Below are 19,901 nucleotides of genomic sequence, written 5' to 3'. Positions count from 1 at the left end.
AAGCTGGTGATAAAAATGTGTTCTCCAATTATCGGCCAGTGTCTGTCCTACCCGTCATATCAAAAGGATTGGAAAAAATTATTTGCAAAAGCATAACGTCTTTCTGTGATAAACACTCAATCATAATGACGCAACAGTTCGGCTTCCGTGAAGGAATGTCAACGGAGTTGGCTTTACTAGCACAAAAGGAGCTAATATTGAACAGTTTTGAAAACAAGGAATTCATATTAGGTGTCTTTATTGACTATTCTGAAGCGTTCGATAGACTTAATCACCGAAATTTATTTACAAAACTAGAACATTACGGATTTCGAGGTGCGCCTCTTGATTTATTAATTTCGTACCTAAAGCACAGAAAACAATGCGTTGCCATCACGTCAGAACAATCTGATGAAAGAGAAATAGCTCAGGGAGTACCACAAGGTAGCATACTAGGGCCAATACTGTTCAATATCTACATCAATGATATAATAAATAATTCTAAAGATGCCCACTTCATAGTTTACGCAGATGACACAAGCATTTTTTTCAGATCACGCGATATAAGCAACCTCTCAGTCATTTGCAATACATCCCTAAAACAATTAGCTGAATGGAGCACAGTTAACTCCCTAAAACTGAATACTACAAAGACTAAAGCTAGCCTTTTCACCCCGCCACAACGGCATATCAATGAAGAGTTTAGAATACAGCTTGGAACTGATAGTATAGAACTCGCGTCAAATGTTAAAACCTTGGGAGTTGTTTTTAGTGATCATCTGACGTGGAATGATCATGTAGACCTTATCGCTACACGTTTAGCTAAAGCTTGCGGAGTGCTCTGTAGACTACGATATATTTTACCGCGCAACGTAAAACAAATGATTTATAATACCCTATTTTCCCCTCACTTAACCTATTGTCACTTAGTATGGGGTAATACTACAAAAGCCAATCTACAGAAGTTGACTGTGCTCCAGAAGAGAGCAGTTCGCCATATAGCAAATGTCCAGTATGATGCCCATACTCGAGAGCTGTTTACCACCCTTAAAATTTGCCCCTTGAAACATTTTTATAATCTTAACCTTGCTCTAAAATGCCAAAAATATTTCCGATGTAACAATCGTACATTTTTGCAGTTATGTAATCTTACTGCGCCCATAGTTATCTCGTACAACATTAGAGAAAAAGCAAAATGGCTGTTGCCTTTTTCACGTACCACATATGGGTCAGTAGATTATCACATTGCGTACCAAGCTTGCTCAATAAAATTCAATGAGATGGCATTGACATAGAAAAAACTTCAAGGAGTGCAATAATGCAATATGTTATGCAACACCTGCTTTCGAAACAATAACATGTGTTTTTTGGTAGCATGACTGATTGCCTGTGGTGTGCTTGTTATTGAACCTTTTGAGTTTTCTTCTTTACATTTTGTAATCTTGCGTAGTTATGAGGTTTGCATATAATAAAATCACCCTTCACTACGTATACGACAATCCTTGTAATGCATATCAAACCTGCACTTAATTATAAAAAGAGTTGATGTATTTTTTATTATAGTAAATTTTGTATTATTGCTGCTTTCTTCGTGCAAAATTATCACGTTGTTTCTATTTTGTTGCGAGGCAATGCCTTTTGTTACCACTATGTGCGTATTTCGTAACTGACATAATTGTTTTATTTATATTTTTTCTTTGCGCTCTAATATTCTGGTCTTGTATTTACTTTAGTTATACCAAATTGGTATACATGCAAACGAAAACTTGTCTACTTATGTGATGTATTTATATGTGTTTCTGTTTTTGGCTGCCAAGGATAGGGGCAAGAACCTTGTCAAGCTGCTACTTAGCAGCTTTTTGTTCTTGTCCTCGCATTTGTTATGTGCAGATGCTATAATGAATGCCAAATAAATTGATTGATTGATTGATTGAAATTGATTGATTGAAAAAAAGTTACAGTGACGTTTCGCTCCGTGAACGCGGGTCACATGCAAGCGTATGCATGGGTGCCATATATTTCTACTCCAGGCGCATTTCTGCCGTTGTGTTTGTCGCAATGTTCCGTATAAAGTCCAAGGGCGATAACATCGTTCCCGCGCGCTTTATGCTGTATGTGCGAGTGAAAGCGTGCGACGGTGAGCCAAATCGCTCACAATGGACGAAAGCAGGAAGGAAGCCCAGGAGGGGGAGGGTAGGCTGCTTGTACTCTCGTAGCAACTGCGTAGTTTGCGCCGCGGCGCATGCCGTATCTTGACAGTGATCTGCAGATGCGACGACTTTGGGGTCGATAGACTCGCGGTCGGCCTACCGCCACTTTCGTTGCTGCTCCATCCTTCTCGCATGGCGCTCAGGAACTAGATCACCCGGTACCTCGACAGCGCGCACAGAACCCGTAGTAATGAAGTCAACCAGCACGCTTCACGTGGCCATAACATCGGATCCGATTTTGATGGCAGTTTTTCCGGGAAAAAAATGTACATACGTCACACCGTTCTAAAAGACGCACCAACGAAAAATTCAGAAAAAAAAAACACATCTTATGCACCGGAAAATACGGTAAGTGGAAACTTCTGCAGATGAAGATGGTCAAATTACATGCGGCTGCTTGCGAATGTATCTTTCAAACCAAGAGCGCTCGCCAAAGTGGAGCAGCGTGAAGTTCCGCATAAAGTCCAAGTGCAATAACACCTATAGCGCCCTACACGGTGTATGGTTTGGGTGTGAGTAAAAGCGTACGGGGGTGAGTTGAGAAGGATAGTGGCTTGATGAGCACAGTCTTCTCGTGAGCAAGAAGAAAGAGAGGAGGAAAGCAAGCTCGCGGTAACGCGACCAAGCGAGTGCAAGGGCAGAGTGGGAATGGAGTAGGGGGCAAGTTGGCATGCATCTCCTTTCCTAACGTGGCCATAGCGGCACATGGCTGTCAGCATGCCCTGTTTTAGAGGTAACCTGCCACATGTGCAAAGACTGGGTGAGCTGAGATGGCGTGGCATCGTGCACTGTCCTCCGGTGTGTTTAGAGCTTGGAGGTTGCATAATCTCAAGTTTCGGAGACGTGTTGAAGCAAGAGGCAGACGGAAACACTCACTCCCCACTGCCGGTGCTTTTCATGATAGCGTCGTCCCACTGCCAGCAAAACTACGAGCCGTGGGGGTGGAATTGGTGCAAAAGTGTAGCTGTCTTCATTCTGTACTGCCGATGCAAAGATATCGTCAACACGGCACGAATCTGTACCTTTCATCGACGACTCTCAAATTCAACAAAATGATTTTCTTTCCATTGAAATTTGCCTTTTCCGACTGCCCGATAATAAGAAAAATTTTGCGGCCCCTTCCGTGTAAGAAAAAGCTATTGGCCACTGTACTTATTTGTATAAAAGATTGAATTTCAATATAACGAAGCAAATTGCCAATTTTACCAACTTCGTTATATTGAAGTTTAATTGTATATACTGAATGATTGTGTGAAATAAACAGCTGTTAGTTTGCGCTTGTCCAGTGTCGTCTTCGTCCTTTCTTGGTGTCCGAGCCTTATTTCACAATAGTGCACTGCAATCATTCAACATGTACAACCAACTAGCCTCAACCTTGCCTCTTCTAAATCTGTGTGTCTCCAGTACATGGTGAATTGTGGATTCACACATGCCTCTGAAGTAAAAGCATTCTTGGCTGCATGCAATAAGTGACAAATGTGCTTGCTTCAAATTTTGACATGCCGTATGACTTGATGGTTGGCAATCAGGTTGGACACATTTTCATGAAGGCATTGTGGAATAGTTTATTTGATGCGCGTAAGTGCTTTTCATACTTGCAGGAAAACAACACCATGAGCATATCTGTTTTTAATTGCTGTTTCTGCGCACATAATTTTGTGTTTGCTGTCCAATCAAGATTCTGAGGGCAGAGCATCTAGCACATGTGATATACACAGGCTGTACCAGCAGCACAGTGCCACTAGTGGCAAACAATCTTAGGCATGTGTGTATTGAAGCAAGCTGTTGAAAAATTTCACTGCACATAGGCAGACAGCGCTGCACAAGAGAGGAAAAAGCATGTGCAAAAACATTAGCTGAAGAGAAGGTCAGCGGAGAGAGAGGGCAAAGAAAGGCATTTGCAGTTCACAATTTGTCTCACCTTGTGCAATTTCTCACCTCCAGTCTATCTTACTCCATGTTAATAAAACAAAACATTATAATACAAAAAAATATCCACCTTAGCAGTGTATAAAAGAGGCACTAAGAAGCACTTTGGTAATATTACAATTGATACAAAGCATGTTTTGTGACCTATGGTAGTCGAGAGTAGAGAAACAATGAAATTTCTGTACAGCCTACAGTTTTCCTTGGGCTGATGTATAGCATGGAAAGAAAGTCAAAAGTCACTACAACAGATCTTTTAGCCCTAGCAATACAATAATGGCACAAGCAGTGTATGTAAATAGCAAATCAGTACTGTGGAAATCCGCAAGGTGGTGGAGTAACTTTCACGAGAGATTGAACTTTATCAAGAGCAGACAAATTTGTTTGGTCACCTTCCTTGCGGGTAGCCTACTCAGTCCAGAAAGCCATATGACCTGGCTGCCTACCTTGGCCCTGTTCACCAGCTAGCGCTGGTCATCAAGGTTGAGGCTACATGAGCTGGGTCTACCACTGCTCCAGTCTGGCGAGGGGGATAGGGGTGATGTTGGTGTTTTGGTCGCATTCCCAAACCATGTCATACAGGGTGTTTGGTGTGTGGCAGAATTTGCAGTCGTATTCGTAAAGTGCGCAATAAATGAGATGGCATTTCGTGTCGTGTAGGAAAGTGTTGGTTTGAAGTCTTTAAGTTATAGCGTTCTCGCTTGAGAGTTTCGGGTGTGACGGGGTATAGATTCTTCTTCCCAGTCCGTGGTGTGCAAGTATGTGCACGTACCGTATAGACTTGTGTAATGGCCGCACTTTATTTTTTTCACAATTTTGATGAGGTGCGGCCCTTACACGGGACCGCACTTTTTGGTCAAAATGGTGTCAGTGCAGCCAGCGACTTGTGCACACCACGGATCTTGTGCACACACCGGCTCTGGCCATCTAGTAGCAGCACATGGAAGTATGCATCGCTCAAAAATTCACCGATGTGCAGACGGCATCGTGGTACCCAATACGATTGCTTCTCCATTGGAAATTTGTTTCCAAATTTTGGGCTGCCAAGTTGGGGGTGTGGCCCTTACACGAGTGCGGTCCTTACACGAGTCTAACTCTTTCCATACCGCGCGAACTGGGCATTGTTAGCCCTCTATAGATGGTTTGAAACGCCGCTTTTGAGACCTTCCGCGCCACTCATGGACATACTGCGTTATCAGACGTGAAGGAGGAGAACTATATTTTAGTTTTCTAAGCAGTTCGCTTTTTTGCCGCGAGGCGGTGAATTTTAAACCGCGACTGTCAAAGGAGAAAGAAAAAATGGCCGCCCGTTATCGCTGGTTTGAAACGCCGCTTTCGAGACCTTCCGCGCCATTCATGGATATACTGCGCTATTGGACGTGAAAAATGCGAAATCATATTTTTGTTTTCTAAGCTGTCTGATTTTTTTCGGCCAGGCGGTGATTTTTAAACGTGCTCCAAGTTTCGCGATTGTCAAAGCAGAATGGCAAAAATGTCGAGCTCCGAAAACGGCGCGCGCGCTTCGGGAGATTGCAGATATCGTGATTCCGCTGCTTCTGCAGCTGATCTTGTCGATACATCGAATACCAGCAAGTCAGAGGACGCTCACTTTTCGTCGGACTTTGAGTCTGAAAGCGACGACGACGAGCCCGGAACGTGATTCCGCGGCTTCTGCAGCTGATCTTGTCGATACATCGAATACCAGCAAGTCAGAGGACGCTCACTTTTCGTCGGACTTTGAGTCTGAAAGCGACGACGACGAGCCCGGAACATCGGCGGCCGCAGCCCGGCATGCCCAAGTGTAGTGCTTGCAGTTAAATTTTTGTAGCGGAATACCTGTTCAATGAAAAATTTATATTCTTTTTGGAGATAGTGCCTAATACACGGCAATACATTTTGTATATCTCATAATGTTCGTAACATTTCTTTTTTTTTCTTAGTAGATACAAGCATGTCTTACAAACATTCTTCAATTTTATTGCACAATCTTGATTTTAACAATCTATATGCATTTTATGACACACATCTCGTTAAAAAAACTTTGATGCGTGAAAAGTGCATTCATCTTGCTTTCTATTACAATAAATATTGAGTGCAGTAGTTCCTTCAGAAAAAACATCTGCCGTAATATACAAAAATCACCTATTTTCCCCATGTTAGGGAAAGAGCTAAACAGTATGTGAGCGGTACGGGTTTGTCTGAAGGGACCGTTATTCTGTCTCCTAATGATGCTGCCCGGAGAGTATGTTCTCGGGCTGCAGCAAGGGCTGCCTTGTCCGGTAGGGACAAGTGTCCCGGTGTCCAGATTATGTACAGTTTGGGTAAGCAATTGATGCATACGAGGATGTGTAAGGCAGCTGTCGATATTCTGCCTATCGTGTAATCGCAGCACGCTGTTTGCGAGTCTGTCAGGATTGTGACGTAGCCTGTTGAGTTGTCTGTGGTGGCTGCTAGGGCTCGTGCTAGCTTCTGCATTGTCTGTGCTGCATGTACCACGGTCCCTGCAAGTTCTTTTTATTGCGATAGCAATTATATGGACACTCAAAAGCAGATTTCTGCCGTCGCCGTCGCCGTGAGGTTCCGTATGACGTCAATGGAGATGAAATCGTCGCCGCGCGCCGAACGCTGTATGTGCGAGTGAAAGGGCGCGAGGGGCGCGCGCTTTCACGGGGAGTGAACGCACGGCGGAGAACAAACGCGCGTTCTGTGCCGTGCTCCCTTAAGGGCTGCAGAAGTAGGCGTCTCTTTCCTCCTTTACAATCACCATATATGTAGAGCAAACGCGCCTTCTTCCGGCGCGCGAGAGGCCGTGGGGGAGGGGGGGAGGGAAGGGAGGCGACGTTTAGCTGCGGCACCAAGTGCCTATTTATATCAGAGGCTCCGGCAACAGTCACCAATGCCGCACGCATTTTTATTGGGTTGTTAGCTACACTAAAGGCAAATGTCAGCCTGAGTCTGTACTCGGCTGCAACGATGTACCTGGCTATTTCCTATTTCCCGTAAGAGCGCTGCAGTCCGTGCCCTCTTGCCTCTCTTCATGCTGTGTGGTACATGTTTCGGGTACATGTTTCATGGGATAGGAGAAACTTCTATTTGGTTCATGATCTGCAGTGGGATTCGTTGCTTACGGTTCGATTCACCTTATTATATGTCGTATCCCAGCTGGCGTAAGGCAGCCAGGCCCATTGTTGTGAGGTGCAGGTGTTCTAATTTGCTGGTACATTGCGCTTCGGCGAGTTCCTCCCCTGTGTTGTCTATGCCCAATTGGGGGAGTTTCGTGCACATGCTTGGGGGAAGGCCCAAGGCGAGCTTGTGTCTTGCTTAAGAGCATGTTCAGCGTCTCTCTTTTGCTGTTTCTTTAAGCCGATGAATGGAGTGCCGTACACGACGCAGCTGACGACTTTCAAGACAAGTAAAAAATGTAATTCTGATACAACTCATATGGATTTCTCAGAAAAAAAAGCTTTACAGTCAAAGAAAAGTTTGTCTTGATCCACGGATGAATCCCAGGACAAACGCCTTTCCAGGCCATTGCTCTAAGGTAACCAGGAGGTTACCAGATAGCAACGTGAGGACAATTAGTCAACAGTTTGAAGATGGAATATAGCAAATCAGTTGTGTGGAAATTCACAAGGTGGAAGGAGCTTCATGACAGGGGAAAATTGTCACCCAAGTGAGCATAACATGAAGCTGCAAAGGGTTTCGGAAAAAGAAGGTGTTGCAGTTAAGTAAAATTCATCCTAGTCCTGGGATGAAACCTCAGGTTTAGGGCAGTCGCTCTAACCCCCGAGAAAACCAGAAGACATTTTTCGTGAGAAATTTTTGGATTGTAAAGGTTTCAGAGAAACCCTTCGAGTTCTGTATTGTATATATACATAAATAGCGTGGGCTACTCTAAAGTGGATGACAACTTTTCCCTATCAAGTAGTACTGTTCTTGGACAGGCAGCATAATTGATTATGACGGTCAGCAAGGCACTTGGAGTACTCACCACGACCATGTCATCACAACAGGCAGCACACGTGCAGGATGTGGCATGTGGCATCAAGATGCCGTCCTCAATAAGGCATAAAAGGGTGCGTCCCGCATAGCGAATGCTGCGCTTCCAGTCCTTGCTGTTCGCCCGCCCACACAGGGCCTCAAACTCAGATGGCGTGTACCACCGACTGCCAGATTTGATGCAGCGGCCCCTGCCTCCTGGAAGGGAAGGCAGATACCTTTTGAATTAAATGCATATTCAGCAGCATCACATTGCAAACATGGCCATCACAGCCTCAAGTGCAACTTGGAACTTTCTCTGGGAACTGCACTTGGCAGCAAGAACTTGTTATATTGAAGTATGCACAGCGGGCACACCAATTCTCTTCCAGGTACTCTCATATGCCTCATGTGGTGGAGAGCAAACTAACACATGACAGACCAATAAAGACGCACTCATCACATTCCATGAAATTTGCACACATTACAAACACCAACGCTTAGCGTATCCCCCTCTCTCTGTGTCGAGCACGTGCCAGAGAGAAATATTGTGGCGCCAACTACAAACTCACATTTTTCTTACCCCACGCACTTTGCACTTATTCTTTCCCGACACATACCCGACACCCAAGTGTCGCTTCTGCCCTGTCCAGACAGCAGATCTCTCCCATATCATGTGGAAATGCCCCATCAAATATCCCCCCCGCAACCTCAAATCATTAATTAGTAGTGAGGAGCTGTGGTAGACTGCCCAGCGCAGCTCCGATCCCACCCTGCAGGACCGAGTCCTGAGGTGGGCTGAGGAGGTAGTGGAGGCCTACCACGACTGGTAGGCGGACGTCTGGCAGGAGAAAGTGCTAAGACTGGAGCACACTGGCCTCCCTCTCTCCCCCCCAGCCCCTCCCCTTTCTTAAAACGGGAAATAAAAGTTCATTCATTCATTCAACACATGACAAATCCCTTCAAGCACATTACGTTACTGATACCAAGCAGGGAAGTCACTTCCAGATACAATTTCACATTTCTCATGATGACAACTCAAAAGCTGTATAGACACTAGTGGAACCATGCTGTTTTCTCTTGAAACAGCACAGCAATGATCAGCGTCGGGGGCATGAATAACTATTTGAGGTGATGCTGCAGAGTGTCATTACACCACACTGGGTTGTTCACAGCCACATGAAGCAAATGGCAAGCCATTTATTGAGCAAATTTTTTAACTTGTTAGTGTTCTCTTAGATGGTCATTTACACAGCACGCAGTCTATCCTACATACTGGTATTTACTGTAAGAAAGGGAGCTTAAACGGATCAGGTAACTACCACAGGCAACAAAGGAATTTTGTGCTTTTTGTTACTAACAAGCTGCATGAGACTGCATCTCAGATTGCAAAGCTTGAAAAGCTTTTGAGGCACAGCAAGAAGGTACTTAGAAATGGCCTTCTCATCTGTAAAACAGCACTTCTTTCAATTTTTTTTTTTTTTTTTTTGAGGCAGCGGTTGCGGCAACTAGAACCTGTGCTGACTGATTCTTACTTGCTCTGCAGTTACCTGAGTGTAGCTGTCCTCAAGGCACGAGTGCGGCGCAGCAACTGTCAAGTAAAGCAGCCATAGCAGCGGCTACGACTGTGACGTCAGCATCCAGAAGAGGGCGCATGTTAACTTGGCGCCACCAACGAGGATTTATAAGGACGCTACCCGGCGACACACATCATTTTTGAGGCAGCGGTTGCGGCAACTAGAACCTGTGCTGACTGATTCTTACTTGCTCTGCAGTTACCTGAGTGTAGCTGTCCTCAAGGCACGTGTGCGGCGCAGCAACTGTCAAGTTAAGCAGCCATAGCAGCGGCCACGACTGTGACGTCAGCATCCAGAAGAGGGCGCCTGTTAACTTGACGCCACCAACGAGGATTTATAAGGACGCTACCCGGCGACACACATCATTTTTGAGGCAGCGGTTGCGGCAACTAGAACCTGTGCTGACTGATTCTTACTTGCTCTGCAGGTTGGTGTCTTTGTTTTCTACACGCGATTGTTGTATTGCTTCTTGCCGTGACTGCTGCCTCCTAGTACGTTTCTTTTTTCGTGGGTGTTTTTGCTACCTTTGCTAACCATGCCGTCCAATGCAGAGCTGGCGAAAAAAATTGAATTACTTGAGTCACTGCTTTGCTCTAGTCTTGACGCTCTCGCTAATGATTTAACAGTCAAAATTAAGGAGAAGTTGGCTCACGAAGGCCTCGGGGAACATGCATCCCTAAGTAAGAGTGTGCGATTTCTATGTGACAGTTTTGACTCTATTAAGGTGAAACAGGATGAATTGACACTAGCCAACAAGGAACTTGTTGCGCAAAATGAGGTGCTAACCAGAAGGGTTGCGGAACTCGAGCAGTACTCGGGCTAAATAATGTTGAAATTAAGGGCGTACCAGTCACTCAGGGAGAGGACTGCGCGGCCATTGTGAAGCGGTTGGGTGAAGCTATTCAATGTCCTGTCACGCCCAGCGACTTTGATACAATTCATCGCGTCTCAACTAAAACAAATGAAAAGAACATTGTCGCGAGGTTTTGTTGTCGGGACAAGAAAAACGACTTTGTCCGTAAAGCGCGTAAGGTCCGAGCACTTCTGATTTTGGCTTCTCTGGTAGCTCTGATAGGGCAATTTATGTGAATGATCACCTGTCGCCCGAGAACAAAAGGTTGTTTGCTAGGGCCCTTACACTGAAAAAAGCGCACAAATGGCAGTTTCTGTGGACAGAAAATTGCAATATCAAGGCTCGCAAATCTAGTGAAAGTCGGGTATATCGTATTGTCAAAGAAAGTGACTTAAGCATCTTTGCTTAGCCACTAGATTCTGTGTTCTTTCTTTGTTCCTAGCACTTTTTTTTCCACTTCCTTCCTTTCATCATGACCCTGCTATCTCCTGAAGAGGCGAAGCACATACTAACTGAATGTAATCGTTCTTTGGTTCATTTTAACGCACGAAGCCTCCGCAAAAATTCAGATAATATCTATAACTTCATAAGTTCACTTGCTCATTCCTTCGATATTGTCTGCGTCTCTGAAACTTGGCTCTGCACATACGACAGGAACCTTTTCGGCCTGTCATCGTACGAAGCTCAGTATTGTCACCGTTCATCAGGTAGTTATGGTGGCTCTGCAATCTTTATTTACTCTGATATACCCTACACACGCCGACAAGATCTTTTCTTTGACGTCATACATTGTGAATTCGTGTGGATTGAATTAGATCATTCTTTTTTTAATGATAATAACAACGTTATCCTGGGGTGCATTTACCGCTCTCCTTCCTCGAACGTAAGGAGATTTCATTTCTGGCCTGGACACCATTCTGCATAAGTTATCATCAGAAAACAAGCGTGTTCTCTTAATTGGAGACATCAACATTAACTTGCTTAATATCGAAAATACCACATACACAAAATATTCTGATTGTTTCAGTGGCTATGGTTTTGAGTCTCTCATATCATCTCCCACTAGATGTCCTCTTTTCTTGGTGGTGCTTCAATGCTGGATCATGCACTTTGTAATTTCTCGCCTTCTCCCAATGCTGGAGTAATAGATGTCAACATTACTGATCACTATCCCATATTTCTTGCATTCAATGTGGTCAAGCCCTTTAGAACACTTACTCATGTTACTTCCATATTTGACCAGGAATCATCCCTTCATTCGATAACTTCAACTGATTGGTCTAGCGTTACATCGTTATGTGATGCAGATCAAGCCTTCAACAAGTTTTCTTCTGTTTTTCTCAAAGCCGTGCACGAGTGTACAACACGAATAAAATGTAAAAAAAGATACAAATATCCCCAGAATCCTTGGTTATCGCAGGGATTGCTAAAAAGTATGCGGAAGAAAGATAAGCTTTACAGAAAAGTTAAAAGGCAACCATTTAACGTTGCTTTAGCTTCGCGATATAAGAAGTATTCCAACACTCTTTCATGCCTGCTAAAAACTGCGAAGGAAAAATATTACGAAACTCAATTATCTAAGTTCTAAGAAACAGTTCTAAGAAACAATGGCAGCTCTTGAACGACTTCTTAAATCGATCACCACATAGTTCACCTTTACAGAAAGTAATATATAATGGCATTACACATGACAGCCCTGAAAGTGTTGCTGACGCGTTTACTAACTACTTTTTCGAAATTTTCAGTCAAGAACATAGCACTTTGCATTGTAACCTAATTCGTTCTGACCACTCCTTCTTTCTTTTTCTCATGACACCTGCCGATGTGTCTACAGCAATCGTAAATCTTAAAGAGACCAGCCCCGGTATAGATCAAATTTCAGCCCGGCACTTAAAACTTGTAGTTGATGTTATTTGTGAACCACTTTCTGTAATTATAAATCTTGCGTTCAAGAATGGAATATTTCCTAACTCGCTGAAAATAGCTAAAGTTATTCCGGTATATAAAAAGGGTGACCGACTGTCAGTTTCCAACTACCGCCCCATCTGTATTCTTTCATCCCTTAGTAGTTATCGAAAAATTATTTATAATTCGCCTAAACAAATACCTGCAAAAATTTTATCTACTGAAACCATGCCAATTCGGTTTTCGAGAAGGAAGTTCCCCTAACCTTGCCCTGCTTTCCCTGACTGACTATATCAAGCGCTCTATTGATTCAGGATGCGTAGTTGGCTCAGTTTTTTTGGACTTCACAAAAGCATTTGACACCATTAATCATCTTGTCCTGTCTAACAAGCTCGAAGCATACGGTATTTCAGGTCCGGCCCTCAAGTTCTTAAAATGTTATCTACTGAACAGAAAGCACACGGTATACATATCGGGCTGTTTCTCCGATACTAAAACAATTAACCAAGGGGTGCCTCAAGGCTCATTACTTGATCCATTACTTTTCTTACTTTACATCAATGATCTTCCTGACAGCATACACATGGCTCACTGTGTGTTATATCCGACGATACCACTATTTTCTTTGGTGATACATGTATTAATGCTGTCGCTGCCAAATTAAATGATGTCCTATGTAGCGTGTCCAAGTGGTGCCACGATAATTATTTACTTATTAATCCAAATAAATCTAAATTTCTTATTTTTAAATCACCTCAACGTAAGTTAACCTCATTACCAGGCATCAGAATTGACTCGAATTTCATAAGTGTCAGTGATAGTGCATCATTCCTGGGCGTTCAACTCGATACTAACCTTAAGTTCGTTAACCATATTGCTCACATTAGAAAGATAGCAGCATTCGGCATTCGTGCATTGCTTAAAGCACGCTCATATTTCTCCCATCAGACCCTGCTTTGTCTCTACTTCGCTTTTATTCATTCTCATATCACTTATGGCATCGCATCATGGGGAAATACTTATCAGTATCATCTTTCATCCCTTCAGCATTTACAAAATCGAGCCATTCGCATTATTTTTCACTGTCCTCGCGGCTTCAGCACCACTGCTCTTCTTCGTTGCAACAACATCTTATCTATTAATAACTTGTTTCGGTTTAGTCTAATGTTGTTGTTATATAAACAATTAACAAATCAACTTGCCATCAATTTCATTGATTCAGATCTTTTAGTAAATTACAACTGTACTAGGTTTGCTGCTAACAATAACTTTTTGTTACCAAAGGTTTTACGGTAAATCATCTTCATCCTTCTGTGCGATCACATTGTGGAATCCATTTACCCATGTCTATTAAATCCAAAGTTTCTTTAATTTCATTCAAGAATTCATTAAAAGATTATTTGGTGAATTTTTGATGTTGATGCTTGTTAAGTTGTACTAGATTTGTGTTTTTATATACAGTATTTACTTCTCAATTTCCTTTTTTTTTTGCGTTCATGCATTTTGATGTTTTCTATTCCTTTATACCTAATGTTATTTTTTACTTCATATATTTGTTCCATTGGTTCGCACTGCTGCTAATCCTTGTATTAATTTTTTTGTAACCTTCATCGAGGGTCCCGTTGCAGTCTTGTACTTTGGGACCCTCGTCTGTATATTTTATATGCTGTCATTAACATACGATGTAATAGTAATAATAAACTGAAAAAAATACAGTAACAATTGAACATTGTTTTTTCCCCTTTGTTTCTAAGCGTACTGTTTAACAAAATACTTAAGAGTAAACATTTTATATTGCACTCAACTAATCAGAACATAGTAGATACCAAAAGCATACCTGTGCGACAGGAGCATAGGTGACAGAGTTATCATCATCATCAGCCTATTTATGTCCACGGCAGGAAGAAGGCCTCTCCCAGCGTTCATTAACTGCACCAGCTGACCCCATCTCACGCCTGAAAACATCCTAATTTCATCAAACCCCCTATTTCTCTGCCCTCCTCGATTGCACTCCTTTTCTCTTGGCACCTAGCGTGCAACTCTAACAGACCATCTGCCGTACGCATTACATGGCCTGCCGAGCGCCATTTTTTCTCTTAATGTCAACTAGAATATCGGCTGCCCCGATTTCCTCTCTAATCTACACCGCAGTCTTCCTGTCTCTTAACATTACGCCCAATATGTTCTTGTTCCATTGCTTGTTGTGTGGCCCTTAACTTTTTCTCAAGCTTTATTGTTGACCTCCAAGTTTCTTCCCAATATGTTAGCACCAGTATATAGAATGCAATGATTGTACACTTTTCTTTTCAAGGACAGCAGTAAGCTGCCAGTCATGATTCGGTAATGCCTGCCAAGTCAAGGTGTTAGGCATTCAACATGCAGAATGCAATGATTGCACACTTTTCTTTTCAAGGACAGCAGTAAGCTGCCAGTCATGATTCGGTAATGCCTGCCAAGTCAAGATGTTAGGCATTCAACATGCAGGGGTTCTGGAGAGTTGTCTGCCGAACCTATTCCAAAAATAATCTATAAATATTGTTAATTTCATTAAAAAAACATACTTTCATGTGACCGTGTGCAGAGTTTCACGTGTCTGATTATTAGTTTCATTTTTTTATTTTCCAGGTAGTAGTTCAGCCATGTCAAAGGCGAATCCAGAGTTTTCACCTTTTGAACTTTGGGCCATCAAGAAGTTTATTTCCCTGCAGAAGAAAACTTCAAAGGAGATTTACGAAAATATGAGCAGAACATTGGGTGACAAGTGCCCGTCCTAAATCACCGTTAAGAAGTGGTGTGCACAATTTCAATGTGGCTATTTGGAACCTACAATGCAGCAAGGTCCCGGGAGTCCAACCGCTTCAGCTCTTTACATTGTTGATCATGTTGACGACCTGATATGCAGAGACCAGCAAATTTATGCTAAATTTATTGCTGAGGCGCTAAGTATATCCAGGGAACAAATCCCCTTCTTAAGTCATGAGCAGTTAGCAATGCAGAAGCTGTCAGTAAAATAAATTCCAAAAGATGCACTGCAGAGACTGCTCTGTAGTGGCGACACTCACGTCCTATAAAAAGAAAAAAAAATTAAGTCTGGGTTTTGCGTGCCAAAACCACGATTTAATTATGAGGCATGCCGTAGTGAGGGATACTGGATTAATTCTGTCCACCTGGGTTCTTTAACATGCACCCAATGCACGGTACACGGGTGTTGCTGCATTTCACCTCGATCAAAGTGCGACGGCCGTGGTCGGGAATCGATCCTGCACCCTAGGGCTTAGTAGCGCAATGCCTTAGCCACTACGCCACCACGGCAGGTCACTCAAGTCCTCCACGGCCAAATAAACTCAGGGCCAGCCGGAAAGATTATGGATACAATTTTTGGGGATAAAGAGATATTACTAATCAACTATGTCCACAAAGCTTTTACACTGTACGCAGAGTACTACTGAAACTTACTGTCACAATGAAAGATGTTTTAAAGAGCAACTGAAAAGGGAAGTTGAAGAACGATGTTCACTTCTTGCAGGAAAACAGCCCTGCACACCGAGATGCAAGAACACTGTTTTTTCTTCTTCTTTTTCTTTAAGCAAAAGAAGGTTTAAATGCATCTACCACCCACTTTACTCATCAGATGTTGCTCCGCATGATTATTTTTTCCTCCTAAACACAGAAAAAGCTTGAATGCAAAAAAGATACTTTTGTTCTGAGGCCGTAGTTGTGGCCGAGCAGTACCTGAACCAGCAACGTTCACAATTTTTTTTAATGGTTTAATGGAGCTACTGAAAGGCTGTGTGATGTGCATCAAGCTTTGGGAGAATATGTGGAATAATGCGATAGTTTCAAGGTTTTGTATTATTTCATTTTTTGGCAGGCCAAGAACCTTTCAGTGCCCCTGTATGAAGTTAACCTGTGTGGCACTGATCAGGACCTGGTTCTAGCAGAATGATTCCACTGACCTGAGCCAAACTTGTTCTTGTGGAGGTGACCGCACACGTTGCGGCAACGCACTAAAAGTTCCGGCTCATGGACAGACTCATCCCAGTTGTACTTGTACTTCTGGGCCGTTCCTGAGCCATCATCATTAGATGACTGGGCTGCCAGTGATGCCTGCATGAATTTTATGCAAAGACTATTCAGCGCATGAAATGCCAAAATAATTTTTAGGGCCACAGCTGGGAGAGCAAGATTTACACCTATACAAAATAACCACAATGTGTACATCCCACAATGACAGTTATGCTCCATCTTACCGCAGTGCAACGGAAGTTATGGGTTGCATCAGTCAACCTTGTTTTTAATGGTTGGCTGATGAAAGCAGGCAGAACGGCTTGTCCATTGTCTGCTTCTCATCATTCTTATTGCGACAGTAATTAAAAAGGTTTCACAAAAGGATTAGTGCAGCATACAAAGGGCAAGCCCTTCTTTCGTTACTGATTGACTGACGTTCGGTACATGGCAGAGATGGAGTACGGTAATTCCTTAAAGGTCCTTCAAACAACTACTGTCATACCTTGAGAAGCACCACCTACACGTATGAGAGTACTTTTCACAACAATTTCATTAAAAGAGGTGCAAGTGGTTAAGCATGAGTCTACTTTCAAGCCTCTCCTTCAAGACGTATTCCATGTGGCCATGGCTATGTCCTGCCTCCTTAGGCATAATGCTGTGCAGCGTCACAAATTTTGTCTACTTATGGTTAATTTGAGCCGAGCGTGTTCCTAGATATTCTTTTGACAGTATTTCTTGTTGGTACTGAGGCAATGGTGGTCACAAAGCGAAGTTTATGAGCAGCACTCGCTTCCTTTAGAACAACCAGTTGCTACAGTTCACTCGCTGCATACACCTGTAGCGTAAGAAGGTGAGCGAGTACAGTGCAAGCACCATTCATGTTTCTCCAGCCAGAAAAGGACACTGTTTTTTAAAAAAACTTATTTTTTAAAAAAACCAGGTCACAAGGTTATGCAAGATAAACCATCCTGCGTCCCACTGGTAGCTGTCGCTACTACACTATTGTTAACTTGAAAAGATATTGAGGAGCTAGTTAGCTTCTTAATATCTTTTCAAGTTAACAATGCTGGCTCACAATTATCCCCAAGAATTACTTCACAAATGCAAGGAAAGGGACACCACACACAAACAGTATAAGTGCCCTGTAGTCTTTTATTGTAGTGTCCATTTCTTCGCATCTGCACAGTAATTACCATTAATCTTTGTTGCATTCTTTCTCAACCCTCCCCTTCCTCCTTGCTGCAGCACATGACTTCCACAGAGCCCAGCTGTTTAGAAGAAACAGCTAGGCTCTCGCACATGCACACAAATGCAGATGTGCAGGGAGCAGCTTGCAGACAGTCCGCATTCTCAGGTGCAAGTGTGCCACTGATTTGAAGAAACTCTTAATGCATTTGTTTTTATTTTCACAGGTAAATACATCACTATGCATAAGTAACTACTAAAATTATTACTGTAGCAGCATACCTGAAGTACTCTTCACAACATGAAATGGGAAACCAGTGAGATCCAAGTGACCTCACTCACCCATTCTACGTAGAATGAACAGGGGTGGCATTAAAGAAGTGGAGAGGCATTATTTCGATTGGTAGAAATGCGAAATCTATAAAATTTGTTTATAAATTACAGAACTTATTCAAAGAATTTAAAGCTGGCCCTTAATGTTTGCAATAACCTCCCCTACCAAGTTTTTTAGAGAGTTTTAGTGCTTCTGGCTTACTGTGGTATCATTGGCAATGGTATTGCTGACAGGGCTTCTCAGTCTCCTCAACGAAGACACCTAGACACTTCCAATTCCTTGGCAAGGACAGACACCGCCAGGGAACTTTGTGTGCTTGCCCGCAGAATGACACAAGTTTTCGGGAGTTCTCCAAGTTCTGCCAGCTGCATAAGCTGGACCCCTTGCTATGACTATAAGTTCCATTTAGCCTTTCCCAATGTGAAGCAATGTTGCTGTACTGCCTATGGCTGGGAGCGGCGTTCCCGAATGCTCATTCTAACCACACTGCCTATAGCTCGATGTGCGACTCCAGTAGGCATGAGAAAACCATTGAGCACATCTTGCGTATCTGTACTCACTACGACATCCAACATCTGTACAATGTTGAACTGGCTGGGCTCAAGACAATTTTCTAAGTCAGAAATACATGGACTGTGGCCACATCGGTTGCTGACACAAACTGCTATATGGGCACTAGTGCAGTTCTTGAAGTGCACTAGACTGGTGCTAGATCGCACAAGCATCTCACTTTCCGAATGTTCGCTTGTGTGCGCTTGATTTATTGGCGCGGCACTTTTGTCAGGGGTCGTGAGCATCGCGAGGCGGCAGCGCGAATTGAACACCACCTATTCAGTGACGTAGAAGGTGAAGCAAACGTCCAGAAATCGAGATGCTTGCAGGATTGTGCTGAATTGAGCTGGTTGGTTCATGATGAAGCGTACAAAAAGACAGGACAAAAGCGGCTAAACTATGTCGTCCCTGCTTTCGTCGTGTACTTCACGTTGCTTCAAGATGCTTGCACAATCTCACCCCTGAGTGACTGTTTACATACTCGCAGACAACATTCTGTGGCAATGAAGGGAAAGCTATAGAGTCAAAGTGCCTACAAGTGAGACGCTCTTGAAAGTAGTCCCAGATTTTTATCCACGTTTGTTTAAGCTGGGAAAGAGAAAACATAAACACAATATTAAGCACACATTGAGTGGTAAATTCGACTTATTTTGCTGCCTTTTTCGGCCACGTCTTGGTAGAAGCAAAACTGTTGCATGTCAGAGCTATGCCAAATCAATCTCTGCTCGAATGCTTCGAGATGTCGAATGATACAACCTCGAGCTGCAATCAGCTAGCCCCCTGGTTAGTGCAGATGGCAGAGCAACCGCCCCGGAAAGGCACTGGTCCCAGGTTTGAATCCCCAGAGTACAACGAATTCTTCCACAACTGACAAGCTTTCCTTCCGAGAAATCCGTATGGGGTTCTTTTGTAACTTTGTGCTACATTCAGGTGGATGACAATTTTTCCCTTTCATCAAACCAAAAGTGCTGTGAAGCGTGGCAACACATGTGCTGAAGCTCCACTTCTATAGCTTTCCTTTCACTGCCACAAAAAGTTGTCTGCGAGTACAGTCCTCCTGTGCACTTTCCCGCATGCATGCAGTGTTCACTTTTCCCTTACTCCCTTTTCATGGTAGCAAATTGGTCGCTCGTCCGGTTGATCTCCCTGCCTTTTCTCTCTTTAAAATAGGGGATGCAAGTAGGGTTGACAACTGTCGAGTAGACGAAGTTGACACGGGGGGGGGGGGGGGGCAGGTCAGAGGTGTCGCTACCAACGAAGACAAACAACCCTGTCAGTGCTAGAGGAGCCACCAGTCTTTGGTGCAACAAAGCTACAAAAAAATGTTTTCGTCATGCTATTTTGTGATTTAAACAAGAAAGGAGCAGTATAGTTGCCTAACTAACACGACTATT

The 19,901-nt window shown here is 43.3% G+C and overlaps 1 protein-coding gene across 1 annotated transcript in view; it reads right to left on the bottom strand.

The window, feature by feature from the left end:
• LOC119464430 (deformed epidermal autoregulatory factor 1 homolog) overlaps positions 1–19,901 on the bottom strand; it is an 86,534-nt gene that overhangs the window by 63,928 nt on the left and 2,705 nt on the right. The window contains exons 2-3 of the mRNA XM_037725391.2: positions 16,385–16,535; positions 8,107–8,312 (exon numbers count right to left, since the gene is read on the bottom strand). Coding sequence (XP_037581319.1) covers positions 8,107–8,312; positions 16,385–16,535 — 357 coding nt within the window. The remainder of the gene's footprint in view (positions 1–8,106; positions 8,313–16,384; positions 16,536–19,901) is intronic.

This window comes from Dermacentor silvarum, chromosome 9 (genome assembly GCF_013339745.2).
Source record: "Dermacentor silvarum isolate Dsil-2018 chromosome 9, BIME_Dsil_1.4, whole genome shotgun sequence".
In the NCBI taxonomy this organism is placed as follows: domain Eukaryota; kingdom Metazoa; phylum Arthropoda; class Arachnida; order Ixodida; family Ixodidae; genus Dermacentor; species Dermacentor silvarum.
Note: the sequence above shows the minus strand (reverse complement) of the source record. Positions and strands in the feature narration are given on the sequence as shown.